A 24,772-nucleotide genomic window follows, 5' to 3' on the forward strand; every position below is an offset into this window, starting at 1 on the left:
GAATGATAAAAGGGTTGGAACACTTTCCCTATGAGGAAAGGTTAAAGTGCTTAGGGCTCTTTAGCTTGGAGAAACGATGACTGAGGGGTGACATGATCGAGGTTTATAAGATTATGCATGGGAAAGAGCAGGTAGAGAAAGAGGTACTTTTCTCCCTTTCTCACAATACAAGAACTCGTGGGCACTCCATGAAACTGCAGAGCGGTCGGGTTAGAACGGATAAAAGGAAGTACTTCTTCACCCAAAGAGTGATTAACACATGGAATTCACTGCCACAGGAAGTGGTGGCGGCTACAAGCATGGACGGCTTCAAAAGGGAATTAGATAAGCATATGGAGCAGAGGTCCATCAGTGGCTATTAGGTGCCATCAGGAGATCCACATTAACACATGGAATTCACTGCCACAGGAAGTGGTGGTGGCTACAAGCATGGACAGCTTCAAAAGGGAATTAGATAAGCATATGGAGCAGAAGTCCATCAGTGGTTATTAGCCACAAGGTATAGATAGGGGCTCTGGGGCAAGTGATTCTCTGTCTTCTTGGTGCTTGGTGGACCTCCTGATGGCACCTGGTATTTCTGGCCACTGTGACACAGAGTGTTGGACTGGATGGGCCTTTGGCCTGATCCAACATTGGCTTCTCTTATGTTCTTATGACTTTCTCAGCTCTGCTTGGCTCTTCTGGACATGCCATCTTGCATTGTTGATATGAAAAGGGAGAGCAAGCCATTCCCCAGTGTAAATTCTTGCAGTGCTCATGTTTATCAAATGCTGCTGCTGAAATAAATTACGTTCTCACTTTGGTAGTCTGACATTTAACGTCACAGTCTTGGAATATTCAGGTTTTAAATATTCAGCTGCTTTGAAATTTGAATTTTGTCCTCTGCGATCCGGGTTTTTGGCAAGGCAAGCCAGAACTCCATGAAGATAAACTATTGCAAAGTGGAAATCTGGACACCCAACATGCAGTTGTTGACACTGAAAAAGTCCAGTGCACATTGAGTTGCCAGCACTGGGTGGGGAAATACCTGGAGATTTCAGGGGGTGGAGCCTGGGGAGGGCGGGGTTTCGGGAGGGGAGGGACCTCAGCAGGGTCCAATGTCACAGAGTCCACCCTCCAAAGCAGCCATTTTTTCCAGGGGAACTGATCTCGGTTGCCTGGAGATCAATTGTAATAATGGGAGACCTCCAGGCCCCACCTGGAGGTTGGCAGCTCTAAGTGCTTGGGATTTGGGTTTTTTATGATTTTGAATTTAGAGAATTTCCAGTTACTGGCAGTTCTGTTGCTGAGATTGTTTTGGAATTCTAAATACTGCAGAACAGTAGCTGTCCTTGTGAACGATAAAGCATCTTGTACAAAGAAATCACAGCTGTATGAAGCCTGATTTTACATGTCATAGGGAGACCATATTACAGAAGTGTCTTCTAATTGTCAAACCTTTTTATTTTTCCTCCCTTAAAGCTGCATGTGGCTGCCTTCAAATTGCTCAACTCCTGTGTGAACACAAGTGTCCAATTAATGTCAAAGATGCGGTATGTAACCATTTTTTGATGGATAACTCCTTACTCCCACTGCCCAAGCTGTTACAATATTAATCACTGAGCTTCACTTAAGAAGTAAAATAAGCCGTTCCTACGCTGGGCAAGTTTCTTCCTTCTCTTCTGCCGGTGTCCCAGTTAATGTGCCTAGCATTTGAAAGAGAAATCTTTGTAAACCCCTGTTTGAGATGAGTGGGAGAGCCAGTTACAACTCCATGCAGTCTGAGTAAACTGAGTTGAATGCCCCATGGCTTGTAGGATTTTGGTCCCTGATTATCCTCTTGTTCAAGTGATCGAGAGTTATGTGTGGTGGAGCTTTTAAAATTAAATTAAGAGCATCCAAAGTATTGTAAGGATGTAGCCAATGTTCCCTCTAAGCTATGGAGTCCTGTGAGCAAAAATTGCACCTTGTGAGCTACTGGCATTAAAGTTGTGAGCAGGTGATTTGGCTACTGCATAAATTAGTTTGCTCTGGAGCCATCCTTCATGAGCTAAGGCAAAAATATGTGAGCCGGAGGCTAAAAAACTGCGAGCTAGCTCACACTGACTCAGCTTAGAGGGAACACTGGATGTAGCTTAGATCCATGGATCAATGGTGCCTGGTATACTGTGGGATAATGTGTTTGGCTGTATATATATCACAGAGTGGCTACATGTGGTGTAATATTCCACTGCACGTTAGGCTTTAATGTATCCACTGTAGGAGACTGCATGTACGGAAGGGGTTGTAAACCGGGGGTGGAGCATATGCTTTTATAAATTTTAATAAATTTTATTAAATAAATATATAACAATTGATACAGAGAGTCCCAAACAATACAAACTATTTAACATTAATAATATTCTTGGTATTCTATTTAGTATATTTATCTAAAACTTAACTAATTAACACTCTTAACATGTTTTCTAATAATACAGTTGGGTTAGCAACCATCTTGTATAAATGTAAGAATTTTGAGTTCAACTAGCTAATATTTATTGATCAAAATTAAAACATACTCTAAATCTGGGGTTTATAGAATAAACACTTCAGATGAAACTGTATAATCTCCCTTATAAATAAAAGCCGAATGGTGGTTGCTGTTCTCTAGAACATTCCACATGCTCCAAAATCAATTCGCTCTCTGATCTGTCATTCAGAGGGTCTCCCTATCCACTGGCTGCTTTGCCTGAGTCCTGCCTCCAACATTCTAAACATTTTGCTGTTCCTCTCCCCCCCATAGCCAGTCAGAACACAGAGGTTATTTGCATATGCAGCCTCATTGGCCTTTGCCTCGGAACACAGAGGTCGTTTGCATATGCGACTTGATTGGCTTTTGCCTCTAACATTCTAAACAGTTTGCTCTTCTGAGGTAAAATGTGTCCAATCTCCAGGTGAGGGCTGGAGATCACTCAGAATTACAACTGCTTTCCAGATGTCAGAGATCAGTTCCCCTGGAGAAAATGGTGGGCTCTATATCCTTATATGCTGCTGAGGTGGCCCCCGTATGACAGCCAATGTGACGTAGTAGTCAGGGCTTCAGAGCACGGGAGAAGCTGCAAGTGTGTGGGGGGGTGGAAAGCTGAAGAGTGAGGGGGAAATAAAGGTAGGTTGATGATTGGCTGGGAAGGAGATAGGGTTGCCAACTCCATGTGGGAAATTCCTGGAGATGTGAGGGATGGAGCCTGGAGAAGGTGAGGTTTCAGGAGGTGTGGGACCTCGGACAGGTACAAAGTCATAGACTCCACCCTCCAAACTAACTATTCCCTTCTGGGGAACCATCGTTGCCAATCTCCAGGTGAGGACTGGAGATAACTCAAAATTACAACTGTTCTTTAGGTAGCAGAGATCAGTTCCTCTGGAGAAAATGGTGGACTCCGTGTCATTATACCCTGCTGAGGTCGCCACAGCAAATTGACACTGAGTGTCCAAGGCCGAGGCACCCGCCCAGAGCCTCTTTCTTATGACCGGAAACCATTTCTCAGCAAAAGTTGATTGCTAGTTTTTTATGTTCAAGTTGTAACAGTCTATTTGTGATTTTTTCCCTAAAATATAGCAGTCCCATATCTTAGACATCCATAACGAAACTGAAGGCACCAATTTGTTCTTCCACTTTGATGCTATCGCTGTCTTTGCGGCAGTTAATAATGTGACAAAGTCTTTCGTATTTGTGGAATTGGAATATCTTCCCATAGATTAAACAGTATCAGCTCAGGTTGTAAAGGTTCACTTTGGGTTTGCCATGGTTCTGTAGAACACGTGAAGCTGCCTGATACTGAATCAGACCATAGGTCCATCCTACTGCTACACAAGGGTTACATTTCCCTGAGCTGCAGTGAGCATCTCTTGAAACTAACCTTTTAAAGGCTGCTGAACATCCATGAGTTCAATAGAATCCTTTCATTTCCCCCCTGCCCTAGGATGGGAACATACCTTTGCTGCTTGCAGTACAAAATGGTCATGTCGAAGTATGCAAATACCTTCTGGAACATGGAGTGGACATGAATTCCAGAGACAAAAATGGAAGGTACAGCTACCCTAACTTCTTTCTGTATTCTCAAAGTACTTTTGTGTTCACCAGAACTGTGGGTCTGTTTCACTAGAGAAATTAACATTCTGTAGGTGAGGTTCCGAAAGATCAGAGAGAGCTCAGGAGAAATTGTGTAACCCTCGCTTGTGTGAGTGTAATTAATTTTGCAAAGAAAGAGTTCTGTTTGCATTCTGTTGGATATGTACAGGGGTTGTCAGTTTGTTTTTCAAGTACCAATGTGGTACACATTTAATTAAAACTAATTTTCTTGCTTATATTTATTAGCTCGAGGGTTACAGAGACAGCTACGCATGAAATAACATCTGCTGTTTTCCTGATGAATTTCGGAGAACAGAGTTTATAGTGCTTGTGACATCCAAGGCAGAATTCAATAAGCTTGTCCAAATCATGCATTTTTGATATCTTCATACTTTGCAATTTTGCAAGCATTCTCTACACTTCTTCCTGTCAGAGGCAGTGAAGTACAGAATGCCAAACTTTATTAGTACAGGCACCTGGAAAGTTACAGTATTCAAAAAATATAAGTCTTATATATAAGTAATATAAGAGACTACATATGGTCATACCAAGATCTTGCCCATTCTCTCTACCTTGGAGGCCGGCTGAAGTCTATCTGTGCACACAGAGTTTGCAAAGAGCATCTTGCATATAGTCTTGAATTGTGCCTTTGTTAAATTATGTACATTCTGGGACGTGACTGTACAATTTGGGCCTATGTGTTGTGCCCTTTACACAGTTGTGGACATCTGGTAGATTGCCCCGTAATAAGCTCATCAGCTCTGGGCTTGAGAGGTGGGAGAATAGAAACACATCAAGTGGTAAAGGCAGGGCTATTTTTGGGCAGGAACGCACAGGAACGGACTTCCGGCTGGCTCCCAAGTTGGCCACGCCCAGCAGGAACTCATTAGCATAATAGGCCACACCCAACAGCAGGAACTCATTAGGATTGGCTACATTAGGGAGGTGTGGCCTAACATGGAAAGGAGTTCCTGCTACCAAAAAAAGCCCTGGGTTTGGACAACAAACAAGGTAAACAGAATAAGAAGCAAAAGATGGGTGTGGCTGGATGACCACACTTCTGCTAACATGGGGGTGTGGCCTAATATGCTCATGAGCTGTGTTGTCAGGGGTGTGGCCTAATATGCTAATGAGTTTCTGCTGTTGGATGTGGCCTATTATGCTAATGAGTTCCTGCTGGGCTTTTTCTACAGAACAAGCCCTGGGTAAAGGAATGCTACGTACGCCACTGAGGATTTTTGCGTGGCCTGTGGAGCATGCACACAAAAGCTTGAATAAACCTTTGTTGGTCTTTAAAGGTGCCACTGGACTCAAACTTTGTTCTGCTGCTTCAGACCAACGGGGCTGCCCCACCTGGATATATCTCGATGACCAGTGACACACAAGAGAGCTGTGCTCACTCTGGGATCCCTGAATCGCATGGCTCTGATACCCACTGCATGCCTGTCTCTGAGCTTCAGCTCTTCTTGGGCTGCAGTCTTGGTGGCTGGCATTTATTTAGTACATTTTTCCTGCCCTTTCTCCACGGGACTCAGGGTGGTATGCATCATCCTTCCCCTCCATTTTATCCCTGCCATAACCCTGCAAGGTAGGTTAGGCTGAGAGAGACTGGCCCAGGGTCAACGAGGAGCCTCGTGGCAGACTGGGGATTAGAACTTGGGTCTCCCAGATCCTAGTCCAACACTGCTGTGGCTGGTCCTGTCCGTTCTTCATGAGCCTTGACCCGTAAGCAGGGCTATTTTTGGGCAGGAACGCACAGGAACGGAGTTCCGGCTGGCTTCAGACTTGGCCATGCCCACTACAGCCAAAACCTCTGCGTGCGTGGCTACAGAGGGAAGGACTGGAGAGTGACCCCATCCCAGCGACTCCGAGGTGGGTGGGCCAGGGGGGCCTGGAAGTTTAAACTGCCTTTCCTACCCTCCAAGGGCTGGCTTGCCCAGGCTCCCCGCAGTTGGCATGGGGTGTGCCCTAATATGCTAATGAGGTGTGTTGTCAAGGGTGTGGCCTAATATGCAAAATGATCTATGCTGTCAGGGTGCGGCCTCTTATGCTAATGAGTTCCTGCTGGGCTTTTTCTACAAAAAAAGCCCTGCCCGTAAGCATTTAATACGCACCAAATAAGAGTCTTCACAGCGTGCCTAAATGAGTCAGTCTGGTCCCAGGCCTTCAGTGCTGGATTAGTTCATTCTGTTCTTACCTGATGCTGCAGGGATCCCCTTTGTATTGTGAGAGTCTGTGGCTCAATGGGTAGAGCACATACTTTGCATACAGAAGGTCCTGGTACCAAGCCTGTTGTTATCTTCAGGTAAAAGATCATGTGTAGAAAGTGCTTGTGAGATTCGAGAGCACTGTCGCCAATCAAAATAAATATTGTTCTGAGGTCGATAGTCTCCTGGTCTCAGAGGGTAGCTGTGTGGGCATGCAGTTGGTCCCCACAAAGGGAGCTTTGACTCTCAAAAGCTTATGCCCTGAGATTCTTGTTGGTCTCTTAGGTGCTATTGAACTCAAATCTAACTGTGCTCATGGTCTGACCCTGTATAGGCTCCTAGGTTCATATGGTAGAACCCGAGTAATCAGAATGTCATTTGCTGTCAAATATGCCTCCTTCACACTTGCAGCCAGTTTGGTGTAGTGGTTAAGTGCGCGGACTCTAATCTGGGGAAACCGGGTTTGATTCCCCACTCCTCCACTTGCACCTGGCTGGATGACCTTGGGCAAGCCGTAGCTCTGATAAGAGCTGTTCTTGAAAAAGAGCAGTTTCTGTCAAGAGTTCTCTCAGCCCCACCTACCTCACAGGGTGTCTGTTGTGGGGAGGGGAAGGGAAAGCCGCTCTGAGACACCTTTGGGTAGTGAAGGGCGGGGTATAAATCCAATCTCCTCCTCCTCCTCCTCCTCCCCCCTTCTCCTCCTCCTCCTCCTCCTCTTTCCTTTTCCTCTTCTCCCCCCCCCCCAGTGGCAGAACAGAGGGTGAGAAATCATGTAGTTGTTGGCACATGTGACCGTAGTTCAGTTTGTCATTTGCTGTTGAACCTGGAGGCACTAGTCCTGCGTGAACACAAATGAGCCCTGCTAGCACATTACTTTTCATGATCGTGGTGTCTCTCTCCCTCCTTTCTAGAACCAGTCTGATGCTGGCCTGTGAAGGTGGAAACCTGAGCATTGTGGATGTCCTGGTCAGGAAAGGGGCAGACATGAACTTGGTGGATGCACTTGGACACAATGCCCTGCATTACTCCAAAGTCTCTGAAAACACGGGAATCCAGAACCTACTTCAGTCAAAAATTGTTCAAGATGCTGGTATGTCTAAGACAGTCTTCCTTAAACTGTGCTGTGTGTCCCCAAAAATGGTCCAAAGAGGCATCCTGAGATTTCCTGCTGGGCCCATCCCACTTAGAATCCTAGAATCCCGGAGTTGGAAGGGGCCCTGCAGGCCATCTAGTCCAACCCCCGGCTCAGTGCAGGATCAGACTAAACCACCCCTGACAAGTGTTTCTCCAGCCACTGCTTAAAGACTGCCAGTGAGGGGGAGCTTAACAACTTCCCAGGCAGCCGATTCCACTGTTGCACAACTCTGACTGTCAAAAAGATTTTCCTAATATCCAGCCGGTACCTTCCCGCCCTTCATTTAAACCCATTATTGTGAGTCCCATCCTCTGCTGCCAACAGGAACGGCTCCCTGCCCTCCTCTAAGGGACAGCCCTTCAAATACTTAAAGAGAGTAATCATGTCCCCACTCAACCTCCTCTTCTCCAGACTGAACATTCTCAAGTCCCCCTCAGCCTTTCCTCATAGGGCCTGGTCTCCAGGCCCCCGATCACCCTCATCCCTCTCCTCTGCACCTTCTCCATTCGGTCCACATCCTTTTTGAAGTGAGACCTCCAGAACTGCACACAATACTCCAGTGCGGCCTGACCAGTGCACTGTACATTGAATCTATCTCCTTCCACTCAGAGTGGAACTGTGATGCTGAGCTGAGGACATGGTACAGTCTTTGTGGAGCTATGGTGGTGGAAAGTGCCGTCAAGTTGCAGCAGACGTCTGGTGGCCCTGTAAGGTGGTTGGCCATTGCCTGCCTCTGCAAAGCAACCCTGGACTTCTCGGTGGTCTCCCATCCAAGTACTAACCATGGCTGACCCTGCTTAGCTTCCAAGATCTGATGAGATTGGGCTAGCCTGGCCCATTCCAGGTCAGCATTATGTCAGCTTGGGAGGAGCTACAGCACCTCAGATATCCATACAAGTGATAGCATATATAGAGAACGCCTTCCTATCAAAATCTGGTGGCGTATGTGAAATCAGTGTACCATCAAGAAGCATAAATTGTAACTGGTGGTTGGGTTGTCAACCTAGTGTTTTCTATGGCTGTAAATGTGCTTTTTTTTTTGCCCGGACCTGGATAGCCCAGGCGAGCCCGATCTTATCAGATCTCGGAAGCTAAGCAGGGTCGGCCCTTATTAGTATTTGGATGGGAGACCACCCAGGAAGTCCAGGGTTGCTACACAGGGGCAGGCAATGGCAAACTCCCTCTGTTCCCATTCTGCCTTGAAAACCCTACGGGGTTGGCATAAGTTGGTAGCAGCTTGACGGCGCTTTCTGCTGCCCCCAAATGTGCTTCGTTTGGATCAACATTCTGCTGGGTTTCAAATAATCTTGAGCCTAGGATCTCAAGGGCATGAACCTCAGGCACAGAGACGATGGCTCCTGTCATTCCTATAAAATGCAGTGTTTTCTTTCTCTTCTGCAGATATCAAGTCGCCAGCAAAGCCAAAGCAGGTAAAAAGAATCACCTCCAGATATGCTTCATCGTTTAGTTATAATTTGTTGTTATATGTTTGGGGGGACGTTTCTAAGCACTTGTCATTATAAATATTTGCCTTAGTTCATTTTCAGGGTCTTGAGAAGCATTTTCAGCTCTATTAAACGCTTCCACTGTTTCCTATAATTTTTAAATTGCGTCTGGAGGGAGTGTGTGCTGGAGGATGGATGTATTCCTCCGTCTCAAACCCAGGGGTTGGAATGACCATACTAGTTGTAGAGACTCGGCTAATTAAAGCCCAAGACTGGTAGAACTTGCTTGTGGTTGCTGTGCTGAAGAATGCAAGCTTCCGGATCAGGTGGATCCACCACTGGCTTTTTAGTGTGCATTCCACATTATCAGACATCCACCCACTTAAGGAGCCAGGTGGTTACAATGAAGTGTGAGCTATCATTCCCACGACTGAAGACTATTTGACAATCCAAGGGACTTTCCCCCCTCATAGGTATAGATTTGCAAATACAAAGGTAGCTATCTTGCTTGCCTGCCTACAATAGTCTGCGACTCTTCCTTTGAGTCCTTAAAAACTGTTCTCTCCTCTCATGGAGATATTGGTGAACCAAGTTAACCATGCAGTGTATTTGTATTTCGTGACCTGCACTCCTAGATCCAGGAGTAAACCTGCCTTACATTTAGCTAGAGAATACTGTTCACTTCCGATCTAAGACCACTCATCCAAACTGCGCAGCAACATGACATTCAGAATCCCTTCCACATCACAGCAAAGACGTCTAGCATAAATACGTTACTGTTGGCTGTATCATTCGTTGTCTTTGAACTGAATCCACGTGAAACTGCCTTACACTGAGTTAGACCCTTAGACTGTCAAGGTCAACATAGTCTGCTCTGATTGGCAGTGTCTCTCCGGGGTCTCAGATAGAGGTCTTTCACACTGCATACTACCTGTTCCTTTTAACTGGAGTTCGAACTTGGGAGCATCACGGCCCCTTCCCTGTTGTGCAGAAACAATGTGTGAATTTCTTTAAGGCCATAAGCTATTGTGCCAAAGCCACCAGCGAGTGAGAGGGTGCAGTGCTCGACTAGTTCATCCCCTTACAGAATTAATTGACACGGTGGCTTGCATTTATACACAGCCAAATGGGAAACCTTCCTCTCTTCCAGTAGAAGGAAGGCTTCAAACTTGGCGAAGCGGAGTGGTCGGATCCAAGCCACTGTGACGTCTGAAATACTTGATCAACTTTCATTGGTCTTAGGGACTTTGTTGGCAAAAGCAAGAGCTCATGGAGTGTGGAAGCAGTTTCCTTAGAGGTCCAAGCTTTTTATTTTGTTTTTTTAAAAAGCAACAACTCGTAAGATGTGTGCGAAAGATGATCATATTGAGAAACTTGACGTGAGCAGCCAATTGGACGTAAAAATTGTGAATCATCTCTCTAAAACTTGTGAATCATCCCTCTGTTATGCCAAGTGTTCCTCAGTTTTGGGGATTTTCAACAGCGATAGAAATCTGTTGAAGATCAGAGGACAGCAGGCAGCAGAGGAGAAGGAAAGGTGGGTGACGCAGGGGTTCAGCCATCACAGGCCGTCTTTTAGTGCCACGTTTTGCAAAACATAAGCTGGGGAGGGAGGGTTGCGGCCAAGGGAGCCTAAACGTTCTAGAATGTGGGAGAGCTTCCCTGTGAATAGAGAGGGGGGGGCAGGGAAAGAGCTTTTCTGGTGTGCCTTGAAAAAGTTTCTGGCACTGCGCAGGAAGATTAACAAACTGCTTGGTGCTGCGAATAGCCATGCCTTTGAGAACTCCTGCTAAGTAGGGAAACTGTGCTTAGCTTCTATTCACTAAATCTAATTGTGCTGCAGCATGTGTTGCGAATGGCAGCAGGATGAGCTCATGGTTTTTAACATGTGTTAATATCTCTGCACGGATCAAGATGGGTGGCCGTATTAGTCCGTCTGTAGCAGCGGAAAAGAGCGAGGGTCCAGTAGCGCCTTAAAGACCCACAAAATCTGTGGCAGGGGATGATCTTCCGTGAGTCACTGCCCGTGCCTTCAGATATCTGACTGGACTCTTCTCTCTTCTATCTCTGCACAGGAACCTCCTTGGTTGAGATGAGGCATGAATGGTTTTGAAAGGGGGGGAGGGAAGTCCTGTCTTTTTGTTTTGTTCCCCCCTTAAGAATAACACGTGATAACTGCAGAGCTTACTAACCAAACTAACAAGACCTCCCTTTTTTATGGCCCTGTGACCCTTCCAGCATGACCAAGCCTCTAGGTTAAGTTCAGAAAGAAGTGGAACGCCAAAAAAACGCAAAGCCCCTCCACCACCTCCTGTCAGCCCTATCCAGGTAAAGCTCACGTCCCTCTTGAACACATGGCTATGTATAGGATGGGGAGGGGCGAAGGAATGTCCTGCCGAGAATGGATCCAGTTAAATTTTGCTGCACGCAAACCTCCTTGTTATATCTGTGTGTGTGTCTCATGTATCCTGAGTGTTATTCTTGTAAGGATTAAAATAGGGTGTCCTGTTGGAATCCCTACAGCAATTATGCTTCACTCGAAAGCTGTCGGAAGCCAGACAGCCTCCTAAGTTTAGAGCCAAAGAGCTAGTAAAGACGGAGCATTTTCGTCAGATGCGGCCTTGTCTGTCAACGAGTGGCTTTAAATTCCCATCTGCAAAGGCACAGCGTTGTCTGCGGGGAGAAGCAGCATCTTGACTAGAAGGTTAAACCGAGGCATTAGTCGGACGACTGTTTCTTTGGACTGCCCGACTGCTGCCGGGAAAAGACAGTGGCTGACTAGGCTGGCTTTTCTGCAGTAACGGGGAATGATGGCTTGTGCTACCAAGAGCCAGTCTGCATCCCTAAAATTCATCCGTCTTTTCCAGCTCAGTGATCTGTCCTCTCCGCATTCCACGACTTCCACCCCAGTACCTGGGAAAGGCCAGCCGTTTTTTGTTGAGCAGGGATCCAAGGTACGTTTTTTAGTCTCAGTTCTGGTTGTGGATATGGTTGAGTCAGAAGGTAACCATTTTGGTCTGCCGTAGAACAGCTGGATTCCTGTCCAGTGGCACCATTAGAGACCAACAAGGTTTTTTGGATACAAGTTTTCAAAAGTCAAAATTTCCTTCATTGGATATGAAAACTTTGTTGCTCTCTAAGGTACTACTGAACTCAAGCCAGTTTGGTGTACTGGTTAGGAGCATGGACTCCAATCTGGGAGAACCAGGTTTGATTCCTCACGCCTCCACATGCAGCTGCTGGTGTGACCTTGGGTCAGTCATAACTTCTCTCAGAGCTGTTCTCTCAAGGGCAGTTCTCAAAAGAGCTCTCTCGGCCCCACCTACCTCACAGGGTGTCTGTTGTGGGGAGGGGAGGGGAAAGGGATTGTAAGCTGCTCTGAGACTCCTTCATGTAGTGAAGGGCGGGGTATAAATCCAATCTCTTCTCTCTCTTTTTCTTCTTTCTCAATCTAGCTGAAATATGGCAAAGTTATTTATTGGGTTTACTGTGTTATGATAAGGGGCAATTTCCCCCCCCCCCCCGTCCGCTCACCCATGGAGGCTGGCAGGCTGGCTGGCGCACTCGTGTTCTCGTTCTCTCTCTCTCTCTCTCTCTCTCTCTCCAACGTACACAACCTTTTGAATTAAGAAAAATTCTCACACACAAATCTAATTTCCACATAGTAGAACCTTATCTGATTCTTTTTTTTTTTTAGTTTTAAAACCGCTTACAGATAGATCTTGGAAATGTTAAGACAGCTGTTCCCTACGAATTAGGACTGCGAACCTGAATATTGTGTGTGCAAACTTCTTATCGAGAGGTTTTTTTAAAAGAAAGGCTTTTATCTCCCCCAGAAAAGAAAAGGCAAAAAAACCTGAAATATGTACGGCTTAAATGTTTGTGAGGAATGAGTTACGACAACGAAGAAGAAATGGCAATTATGTAGACTAGTTCTTTAAAAATTGACTACTCGAAAAAAGCTGCAGTTGATCAAGTATTGGTGGCCAGTTGAAACCAGTGAGGCCCAGTTTGTGAGGCTGAGAGTTAAGGAGACCCTTGTTTCCTTTATGAGGCTGCGTTGGTTCTGGATACTGCAGGGAATGAAGTGGAAAGCTAAAGGCAGCTCTGCCTCTGAAATAGGATTGCTCTCGCTGTTTTTGTCCCTTAAGCTGCAAGTTACCCTATAGATTTTATTTATTTCTTTACACTATTTATAGTCCCCCTTTCAGAGTGAGGGCAATGCAATCAACCGGGGGGGGGGGGGGGGATTCAGGATTTGTGTTGTAGAACCGACCAGAAATACAAAAAACAGAACCGAAGCAAAGCATTAATGTGGCACATTGAATTGTGCAAAATTACATAGTAGGATCCAACTTACAGCAAACTGTACACGGTAGTATAGACCAAGTAAGTCTGTGAATCGTTTTGTACAGTGCTGCCCTATTGCCTGCGTACAAAAGTCCTCTTGAACAATGCAGTTTTGCAGAGTTTGCAGAAAGCCAGGAAGGGGGGGGGCTTCCTGACCTCCTCAGGTGGGCCGCTCCACAAGGTGGGGGCCCCAACAGAGAGGGCACACGTATGGACAGTTGTTGATTTTGCCCATTTGCCGGGGGGGGGCACCTGTAGGAGGCCTTGCTCAGATGAGCAAAGCTGACATGGCGGAGCATAGGGGGAGAGGGGGTCTTGCAGATAGGAGGGTCCCAGGCCTGTGAAGGGCCTTGCATGTGATAGCCAGTACTTTAAACTGAGCCCAGTAACAGATGGGCAGCCAGTGGAGCGGCTGCAGAATGGGAGTCACATGCCTGCTCCATCTGGCTTCCGATAACAGCTGAGCTGCAGCATTCTGCACCAACTGGAGCTTCCAAATTGATTTTGAGGGGAGGCCAGTGTACAGTGCATTACAGCAGTTGAGTCTGGATGTCACCGTGGCATGGCTCCAGGTGGCCAGGTCAGCCATATCGAGGTAAGGGGACATTTTTTGAGCTAGGCTGAGTTGGAAGAAGACCCTTTTTGCAACTGCATTAACGTGCCTCTCCAGCAGTAATGTTGGGTCCAGTGTAACTCTGAGGCTCTTAACTGCGTGGGCAAGGGTCAGCTGAACCCCACAGAAAGTGAGGAGCATTGTGTCTTTTAAGACCTCCACCTTCCCAGCCAGCATTACTTTTGTCTTTCTAGGATTTAGTTTCAATTTGTTCACTCAGGCATTTAACCACAACAGCAAGTCATCGATTTAGGAGCTCTACCGTATCACCGGGAGATTTGATAAGGATAGGGATGGATGGATGGATGGATGGATGGATAGATGATAGATAGATGATAGATGGTAGATAGATGGTAGATAGATAGATGGTAGATAGATAATTAGATAGATAGATAATTAGAGAGAGAGACCCAAATATAGATGATTTGGCCTAAGGGCTTTGCATAGTGATTTCAGAGCATAGGGGATAAGATTGTGCCTTGTGGCATCCCACAGGATAGATCCCACATTGATAATTGCTCTCCAATGTCAATTCTTTGGGTCAGGTCTGTGAGGAATGATTTGAACCAGTCCAGGTGCACCACCCCGATGCCCACTTCTGCCCCCAAGTGCCTCAACAAGACGGCAGGGTTCACTGTGTCAAAGGCAGCAGATAAATCCAATAGGAGCAACAAGGATGCCTGACCTGTGTCTACATTTAGACGGAGGTTGTCAACTAAAGCCAGCAGAGCTGTCTCTATCCCATACGCTGGTCTGAAGACAGACTGAAAAGGGTCTAGGGCAGATGAGTTAACCAAGAAGACCTGAAGCTGGTCTCCTACTGTCCTCTCAGTCACTTTGTCCAGGAAGAACAGATTAGAGACGGGGTGATAATTGGCAACATCATTTTTCTGTAGGGGTGGGGTTTTTTAAAAGCAGTGGACAGATAACCACCTCTTTGAGTGGCCGTAGGAAGGTGCCCTGAGTTAGTGATTGATTTACAGTAGATACCGAGGGTTTGTTGATGTGCTGTTTACAGGATTTTAGAAGCCAGGATGGGCAAGGATCCAGGGCACAAACAGTCGCCTTCATAAATCCCAGGAGCTTTGTCAGCATCCATCGTGGAAACTGGGTCAAAAGGGTCCATATTTCCCCGTAACTCACAAAGGCACCTGCATAGAAAGTCAAATGATATGCAGTTATTTAAATTGAATCAGCCCTTTAATGAATTACTAAACTACAATAATCTGTAATTGCGGTGTCAACTGGATTGTATCATTCACTCCTCCCAAGGAGACTTTCCTGTTTTGCAAATGTTTCCCTCAGTAGAAATTGGCCTCCTTCGTCAACTTCACTCTTTTGTGCCTGTGTGTTTCAGCAAGAAGAGAACAGTGCAGTTCATGGGGACAGAAAGGACAGAATGAGCGTGAGCCCTACAGGTAAGGGGGAAGAAAGAGGCTGCGTTCGAATTCTTCTGTGGCCAACCTGCTCCATTCCCTTCCATCAGCTGGTTACTAGAAGCTGAAACCTCCACTACCATTTGGCATCCTGAGCTTTTGTGAGCAACAGCCTACTTGATCAGGTGCAAAAACAAATTCCAGGGGGAAGGGGGTGGTGGGTAAGGCAGTGGAGAGAAGTTCATGGGATTCCTTGACTTCCACCATATACAGCCAGGGGCAATGCTCCCTCTAAGCTGTGGAGTCTTGTGAGCAAAAATTCTACTTTGTGAGCTACTGGCATTATAGTTGTGACTGAGCGATTTGGCTAATGCATACATTAGTTTGGTCTGAATCCACCCTTCCTGAGCTAAGACAAAAATGTGTGAGCCAAAGGCTAAAAAACGGTGGGCTAGCTCACACTAACTCAGCTTAGAGGGAACACTGGCCAGGGGTGGTCTTAGAGATTCCGGATCCCTGGGCAAAATTCAAGGAATCACTGGGGCAAAATCTGGTTCTATATCTTAGTTATAATGCTGTGGTGTTCTCTCTGTGATTCATGGAAAAGCCACATTCCGTTTACTGTCCATAAGGTGAGCCACATGACTGCTGCATGCCCTGTGTGCCACCCCGCTAAGCCCTCTCTTACAATAATACAAGATGGAGCCATTAATATGAAATATTTAGCTATAGCCTTTTTAATTACCAGAGTTCTTCTGTGTATCTCTCTTCTCTCCCCCCCCCCCCCCCCACACACACTGTTGAGCCTTAGCCAGCCCTTGTTATCTGGAGAGATGAGCTTTTCTGTTTTTTGGCTTCGAAGTTTTGATGCTGATATTTTTGGAATTTTATACTTATTTATATTGGGTTTAAGTTACATTAGCCGTTATATGGAGTTTAACTTGTTTTAAATCATATTATTCTATATGGTTGTTGGCTGTACCAGAGCCAGTTTGGTGTAGTGGTTAAGTGTGTGGATTCTAATCTGGGAGAACCAGGTTTGATTCCCCACTCCTCCACTTGTACCTGCTGGATGACCTTGGGCACGCCTTAGTTCCGTCAGAGCTGTCCTTGAAAGAGCAGTTTCTGTCAGAGCTCTCTCCGCCCCACCTACCTCACAGGGTGTCTGTTGTGGGGAGGGGAAGGGAAAGGAGATTGTAAGCCACTCTGAGACTCCTCTGGGTAGTGAAGGGTGGGGCATATATCCAATCTCCTCCTCCTCCTCCTATCTCAAGTTGCTTTTGCTGTGGGAGAGATGGGATATACATCTGAAAAATAAACGAGCAAGAGCGTATTCTCTGTCTTCTGGCTCTCTCCTCAGCAAGGGGCCCAGCAGCTCAGGTGGGAGGGGGAGATTGCCTGGGTCTCTGGAAGAGAGCAAGTTGGCCGTGGAGAGAAAGGGGATTAAAAACACCATCCCCCCACTGTGCCCAGCCTGCTCTCTTTCTCCCTGAGTGGCTCTCCTATCTGCAGCTGGCTTTCTCGCTGCCCAACAGCTGGGAGGAGAGTGTGGAGGCTGCACGGAAGAGCTCGGGGTTATTGGAGAGGGTGGGCGCTTTAGTTCCACCCTTTGCACAAGGCCCATGGCCCAGGGAGGCTGGCATCTTACCCATCCTCCAGTCCCTCTGGCAGCAGCTGTTTCAAGGTAGTAATCACCTGCCAAACACGAGCCCTACTGGGCAATGGCCTTGCTGACATCCTTGTGACGTGCTGTGGATTCCACTCTGGGGAACAGGGAAGAGCCACAGGGGTGGCATGTTAAAGAGCCACGTGTAGTTCCCAAGCCCCACTGAGTGAGTCTCCTCACCTTAAAGTCATCGGCTCATTCTCCCCCAAAGAGCAGTTTCTGTCAGAGCTCTCTCAGCCCCACCTACCTCACGGGGTGTCTGTTATGGGGAGGGGGAGGGAAAGGAGTTTGTAAGCCACTCTGAGACTCCTCTGGGTAGTGAAGGGCAGGGTATATATCCAATCTCCTCTTCTTCTCTTCTTCTTCTAAATTAAAGGTCCAGTTGCCACTGACTAGGCTGTAGTAGAAACAAGAGCAGATTCTAGACTTCAAGCCAGTTTTATTGACAACATTTTTGTCTTGCTCCTCTTCTGAGGATCTCAGTGCAGCGTACATGGTCCTCCCCACCCCATTTTATCCTCACAACAGCCATGAAATAAATCAGACTAAAAGCAAGTGGCTGAGTGAGGATTTGTACCAGAGTGTCCCCAGTCTAACCATTACCTTCCACCGGCTCAAAAATGACCCTGTTCGCCCTGACCTGGATAGCCCAGGCAAGCCCCATCTCATCAGATCTCAGAAGCTAAGCAGGGTTGACTCTGGCAAGGACTTGGACGGGAGACCTCCTTGGAATACCAGAGGTGGGAGGCGGGGGCAGGCTTTATTCAGCCCCCTCTCTGAATATTCTCCAGGCCTCCAGTAGGGGTCAGTCCCCAGAGGTCACCTTGACTTCCAGGAGCACACACGCGCGCGCACACACACACGTATATATAAAACTACAAAAAAATATTTAAAATGATCCTGTTCCTTCTCCTTTCCTTTCCTTTCTCACTTATTTGTACAGGTGCCGATAGTTTACTGGATGCAAGTTCAGACGCAGACCAGCAAGAACTGTTTTTACTGTTACAAGCAAAAATTGCTACTCTGACCTTGCATAATAAGGAATTGCAAGAAAAATTGCAGGTACGTATGTATTAGAACTGGCCTCAACACACAACAAAAGGCGGTACTTGGGGGGGAAAAACAACTTTAGGCTTCAAGGTTACAAAAATACTGAGTTTTAGCCTAAAATGTGACCTGTTTGTATATCAGCATTTGAAACTTGTCTTCAGTTATTAAGCTGGTACAGTAAAAAGCTCTGTTTTCAGATGCTCATGGGGAATGGAGGTTGCTTGTCAATCAGATGTGTTGGATGCGTGTCAGGCTGCTTCCGACCTATGGCGACCTTACGAATTAATGACCTCCAAAATGATCCCATCGTTAACAGCCTTGCTCAGGTCTTGCAAACTGAGGGCCTTTGTGGCTTCCTTCATAATCCATCTCAGGTTGGTTCTTCCTCTTTTCCTGCTGCCTTCAACTGTTTCTAGCATTCTTCTCTTTTCCAGTAACTCTTACCTTCTAATATGACCAAAGTATGCTAGCCTTAGTCATTTTAGCTTCTAGGGAGCGTTCAGACGTTCTAGAGCCCACTTATTTGTCCTTTTGGCGGTCCACGGTATCCGTAAAACTCTCCTCCAACACCCCATCTCAAATGAATCCACTTTCTTCCTGTCCGCTTTCTTCATTGTCCAACCTTCATGCCCATAAACAGTAGTGGGGAATACTGTGGCATGAATTATCTTGATCTTGGTCGTCAGTGACACTTCCTTATTCTTAGGGCTCTTTTCTACCTTCTTCAGACTTGCCCTTCCCGGTCTCTCCTTCTGATTTCTGGGTTGTCGTCCCTTTTGCTTGATGATTGAGCCAAGGAATAGGAAATCTTGAACAGTTTCTATTTCTTCACCATCAACCTTGCAGCTGTGTCATTATTTTTGTCTTCTTGACGTTCAGCAGCAAATCCCGCTTTGACATTTTCTGCTTCAACCATCATCAGGAGTCATTCCAGGTCTTCACTATCTTCTTGCCGGTAATGTGATATCATCTGCATATCTCAAATTGCTAATGTTCCTTCCACCCATTTTCACTCCACCTTCATCTGACTCCAGTCCAGCTTTCGTTATGATTTGTTCTGCATATAGATTGAAGAGATGGGGAAATAAGATACATATGGAGAAACAGAATGGTTTCCAAATTGCAAAGGTGTCTGTCAACCTTTGCCAACCAGAAACCATTCTGTTTCTCCATATTCTGTCCTAACAGTAGATTCTTGTCCATATAGGTTGTACATGAAAACAATCAGGTGTGGTGGCACACCCATTTTTTTATAACCAGCCACAGCTTTTCATGATCTATACGGTCAAAAGCTTTGTTGTAATCTATGAAACACAAGCTGATTTTCTTCTGAAATTCTCTTGTATGTTCCAGTAACCAACATAAATTTACATTATGATCTCTGGTTTCTCTTCCTTTTCTGAATCCAGCTTGAACATCTGGCATTACTTGTTCCCTATATGTTAACAGCCTTTGTTGTAAGATTTTGAGCATCATTTTACAAGCATGAGAAATTAATGTGATGGTTTGATAGCTGCTGCAGTGTTTGGCTCTCCTTTTTTCAGAAGTGGAATGTGAATTGAATGTTTCCAATCTGTGGGACATTGTTTTGTTTACTATATTTGTTGGCATATTCTTGTTAAGATTTTGATGGTCTCTGTGTGGCTTCTATTGATATCCCATCTACTCTTGGTGATTTGTGTCTCCCAGTTGCTTTCAGTGCAGCTTTCACTTCACTTTTTAAAACTGTGTGTTCTTCTAAAGTTTCTTCTTGGAAAGAATCTATCATTACTTTTATCTTGTCTGTATAGTTCTTCAGTATATTGTTCCCATCTTTTCTTTATTTTGTCCTGTTCAGTTAATGTATTTCATATGTTGATCTTTCAGCATGCCTAACTGCACTTTACATTTCCCTTTGATTTCTTGAATCTCGTGGAACATATCTCTTGTTCTTCCTTTATTGTTATTCTCTTCTGTTTCTTTACACTGGGTATCATAGTTCTCTAGCTGTTTAATTTTCACTTAACCAATTTACAGCAGTTTGGTGTAGTGGTTAAGTGCGCGGACTCTAATCTGGGAGAACCAGGTTTGATTCCCCACTCCTCCACTTGCACCTGGCTGGATGACCTTGGGCGAGCCATAGTTCTGATAAGAGCTGTTCTTGAAAAAGAGCAGTTTCTGTCAAGAGCTCTCTCAGCCCCACCCACCTCACAGGGTGTTTGTTGTGGGGAGGGGAAGGGAAAGGAGTTTGTAAGCCGCTCTGAGACACCTTTGGGTAGTGAAGGGCGGGGTATAAATCCAATCTCTTCTACCTCTCTCTTCTATATGAAGTTGCTGGAATGCTGCATTTAGAGTTCTATTTCTGTCACCTTTACTTTTGCTTCTCATCCGTCTTTAGCAATTTTAAGAACTTCATGAGTCTTCCATTGAGGCTTTTCATTTCTTTTGGTTACAGGACCAGAGGTCCATCAGTGGCTATTAGCTAGCACATATAGATGGAGCACTATGTCTGGGGCAGTGATGCTCTGTATTCTTGGCGCTTGGGATGGGGGGGGGGACAACAGTGGGAAGGCTTCTGGGGTTCTGACCCCACTAGTGGACTTTCTGATGGCACCTGGGTTTTGGCCACTGTTTGACACAGAGTGTTGGACTGAATGGGCCACTGGCCTGATCCAGTGTGGCTTCTCTTTGTGCATTCTTCCTTGATAATATCTCTGGTTTCAACCCATAGTTCTTCTGGTTCACATTCACTTGAACTTAGTTATGCAAATCTGTTCTTTGTGTGGTCTTTAAACTCTTGTTGAAGGTGGGACTTTACACACACAAAAACTCCCCTCAAATGTCAAGGTGACAGAGATACTGAGTTTTAGCCTCAAATGAGACTCGTTTTTATATCTGCGTTTGAATTTTTTTCCTCATCGCTTATTAAGTCGATGCAGCTAACGCTTTGCTACCTGGCACTCATGGTGAATGGGGGAAGGCACCGGGGGGGGGGGGGGGGTGCGGTGGCTGAGGGGGAGAAGCTTGTCCCACAGGAGATGCTAGATGACTGAGTGTTCTGGATTATCAAATGCTGGATAACCAACCTTTTACTTCTATTTGACATTCTCAGTTTTGAGGATTGGGGTGAGGGGTAGTTCTTTACAAAAAAAATAACAACCCTCTTTTATCTTCCAACAGATTAGTTCAAAATTGTCTAACTGCCCTTTTGGCTTTTAAGTGCATTTAGAAATAGTGTTCCTGAACAACTTTTTCATGGGCGTTTTTACAGAGAAAGGCATGTCTCAGGGTACCCCTGTGCGCTACTGAAAGCAGTTTCTCTTTAAAATTCAGAGCAATGGAGAGTCAAGAGTGGCATCACATTCCAGTGCCAACTTTTAAACAGCTGTCTTTGGATGAAGAGGCCTTAATTCTGGGGCAGGGAGTCGCTCTGCCCTCTCAGCTTTATGGTTCAAGCCCTCTGGGCCTACCATTCGTCACAGTCCAGAATAACTGCATTCAGATTGATACTGGAATCATACTTTTGCTGTATTAATGACCCATTGGAAATATCACCACAGCGGGTTCTTCTTTGTAGTACAAATTGCAGGGAACTGTTTTCTGTACAGTGTGCACACCAACAAGGTGTTTTATTCCATAGTAATTCCTTCAGGTATGTATACCATACATGTTTACTTTTATTCATGTGGACGCTGCCCAATCATCAGGCCAACTGTGTGAAGTATGAGAGTGCTGGACAAACAAAAGGAAGAATTCCCTTCACACACACACACACACACACACACACACACACACACACTCTCTCTCTCTCTCTCTCTCTCTCTCTCTCTCTCTCTCACACACACACACACACACACACACACACACCATTTGATTAACTTGTGCAGCTTATTGCTGCAAGGTGAAGTTGTGGTTGGTGTTAAATTTATGGTTGATGACTTCCATGAACAACTTTTTTCGTTCCTTTCCTCCAAGGAGCTGAAAGCTTTATATGCAGTCCCTCTACCTTTACAGCCTTTGTGAGATAAGTTAGAATGAAAGATAGCATATAATCTTTGCCCTTGAACCAGGTGTTAACTCTGGTTACCCTTACTCTCTAGACACGACTATGCGCCTATACTATCCATACTATGCTGGCTACCTTCTTTAAGGTCATGGATTGTTAACTGTGATAATGGAAATTAAAACCCTGCACTGTATGTGGCAAAAGGCGAATAAGAGATGGCTGTCCTGGGGCGTCTGGCTGGCTGTTTGGAAGCCAGTTGCTGGACTGGAGGGATCTTGGGTCCCCTCCAGAAAGGCAGTTCTTATATTCCTAAGTCCTTAAAGCTGCGTAACAACCAGACCTTTGAGAAACAAGGGGCTTCTAGTCCTCATGGCTTTTCTTGAGTATTTGGAACTTCTTTATCCTGTTCGAATGGAGCCATTTAATAACGCTGTTTGTTGTTCCACACAGGTGAAAGCGGCCAGAGTCGGAGACATGGATACCACACTGGATTCTTTCCATTCCACCCAAACGGATTTTGATCATTCAACAGACAGGCTAAGCGAGAGTTCGTCAGTCGTTCAGGAGTTAAGTTGCTCTTCTCCGAGCAGAAGGCAGGAGCAAGCCAGTGACAACGAAGTGAAAATTAAACAGCTAGAGAACGATCTAAAGGAAGTGCGGAAGAGACTGGACAGCTCAGAAGCAAAGAGGCGGCACCTGGAGACGCAGCTTCATTCTGGAGCTCTGGAAGTGGGCCACTTGTCAAACAGCTCGGAGATCACCGAAAACGGCTCGGACCTCAATCAGAAACTGAAAGAGACCCAGAGCAAGTACGAAGAAGCTATGAAGGAGGTCCTGAGTGTCCAGAGGCAAATGAAACTGGGCCTGGTCGCCTCGGAAAGCAAGGAGGCCGATCTGCAGGAGCTCAGAGCGACGTGTGAGGAGGTCGAGCTCCTGAAGGAAGAGGTGAGGAAAGCGCTGGAAGACGGCGGGAGACTCAAGGCAAGAGTGAGAGAGCTAGAGGCAAAACTGGAAGAGAGCGAGAACAAAATGGCCGGCACTGTGTCTGCGGAGGAGTGCGAGGAGATGAAGAACTCCTACTGCTTGGTGATCGAGAACATCAACCAAGAGAAGGCATTGCTCATTGAAAGATACAGGGAAGGCCAGGAGGAAATCAGAAGGCTGCAGGACAAGCTGAAAAGCCAGATGGAATCGGGGAGCAGCGAGGAAGGGGAGGAGATGAGGGAGGCCAAGAATAGCATGATCAACGAACTCAAGAGACAAGTCGATGAGCTTTCTCGGCTGTACGAAGAAGCCCAGGCAGAGCTGGAAGACTTCAGGAAAAGGAGCGTTCCAGAAGAGGCCAACTCGAGATCCGTACCTCTGGAGGAACATGAAAAAATGATGGAGGCCACGGTCTTGCAGAGAGAGCAAGCGGAGAGTGCACTGTTGGAGATGAGGGCTCAGTATGCCAAGGCGTTGAGCGAAGCCACTCAGCTCCAGAACCTGGTGGACGCTCAGAAGAAGAACTCTGTCTCCATCACGGAACATCTCCAGGTGGTCACCGCTCTCAGGGCCTCAGTGAAGGAATTGGGAGAAGAGATAAGCAGGCTCAGAGAGCTGCTGCTTCTCAAGGAGAGCGAGGTGCAGCGTCTGCAGAGGGAGCTGTTGGAAGAAGAGGCGGCGGTGTGTGAAGCTATGGTGCCCAGGGCTCTCTATGAAGAGCTGCGGTCTTCGACGGAAGGGGAAGTCAACAACTTATCATCTAACCTGAAGGACTTGATGAGCGAGAGGGAGCGCTTGTCTGCAGACCTCTCCCAGCTGAGGAAAGAATTCGTGCAAGTGAAAGGGGAGAAAGAGAGCCTCCGTGCTCTCCTCGAAGCCAAGGAACAAGAAATCAAAGGGCTGCTTCAGCAGTACCAGCAAGCCCAAGAAGACCTGCTTGAAATGAAAAGGGCCTCAGAGAGTTCCTCCAAAACAGAAGAGGACAAAGACAGAAAGGTTGGTGGGATGTGGTTCCTTAAGAGCGGGCGTGGCCGTCTTGATGGACCGATTCAGGTGGGTGGCTGTGCTGGTCTGAAGCGACAGAACAAAGTTCCAGCCCAGCGGCACCTTTAAGAACAACCAAGTTCAATGCACACGAAAACTTATACCCAGAATTAAACTTTGTTGGTCTTAAAGGCGCCGCTGGACTGGAACTTTGGTCCACTGGTGGACCGAGAGTCAGATCTGTCACCATCCCACCCCCGCAACCCTAAGTAAGTTGTATCTGACTGCTGCAGACCCTAGGGGGGGAAAGGAGGAATGAGGCACAAGAGAGAGTAGTTTGACCTTTTGGATCCCAACATGTTTGCAGTGAGCTTTGTCAGGGGATCTCAATCAAAAACTTCTCTAACTCTCACTCTGGACAAAGGCAATCGACCCTCCCAGATTTGATTGAAGAATGTGGCAAAAATTTGTCCAGTGCCTCTTAAAACACATGCAGTCCTCAACTAGAAAAAGTTAAGAGTCCAGTGGCACCTTTAAGACCAACAAAGTTCTATTCAAGATGTGAGCTTTCGTGTGCACACACACTTTGTTGGTCTTAAAGGCGCCTGACTGGACTCTAGACTTTATTCTATTGCTTCAGACCAACACAGCTGCTCACCTTGAGCAGTCTTTTAATGTCAAGTTTTTCTTCTGGATTTTGTGTGTGTAACACAGACAAGTACAAATTAATACACAATGCAGTACAGGGCTTTTTTTGTAGAAAAAGTCCAGCAGGAACTCATTAGCATAATAGGCCACACCCAACAGCAGAAACTCATTCGCATATTAGGCCACACACCCCGACGGCACCGCTCATTAGCATATTAGGCCACACCCCCATGTTACCAGAA

General features: G+C 46.2%; 1 protein-coding gene across 2 annotated transcripts in view; it reads left to right on the forward strand.

The window, feature by feature from the left end:
- RAI14 (retinoic acid induced 14) overlaps positions 1-24,772 on the forward strand; it is a 145,037-nt gene that overhangs the window by 115,493 nt on the left and 4,772 nt on the right. Inside the window, exons 7-15 of one of the 2 annotated variants that reach the window (XM_015410324.1) lie at positions 1,462-1,532; positions 3,939-4,045; positions 7,206-7,384; positions 8,831-8,859; positions 11,113-11,202; positions 11,742-11,828; positions 15,195-15,255; positions 17,823-17,941; positions 22,365-23,894. In XM_015410324.1, the coding sequence (XP_015265810.1) occupies positions 1,462-1,532; positions 3,939-4,045; positions 7,206-7,384; positions 8,831-8,859; positions 11,113-11,202; positions 11,742-11,828; positions 15,195-15,255; positions 17,823-17,941; positions 22,365-23,894 (2,273 nt within the window). The remainder of the gene's footprint in view (positions 1-1,461; positions 1,533-3,938; positions 4,046-7,205; positions 7,385-8,830; positions 8,860-11,112; positions 11,203-11,741; positions 11,829-15,194; positions 15,256-17,822; positions 17,942-22,364; positions 23,895-24,772) is intronic. The other variant, XM_015410325.1, reaches the window with a different exon arrangement.

The sequence above is a fragment of the Gekko japonicus genome, unplaced genomic scaffold, assembly GCF_001447785.1.
Source record: "Gekko japonicus isolate JY-2015 unplaced genomic scaffold, Gekko_japonicus_V1.1 scaffold1490, whole genome shotgun sequence".
Classification (NCBI taxonomy): Eukaryota; Metazoa; Chordata; class Lepidosauria; order Squamata; family Gekkonidae; genus Gekko; species Gekko japonicus.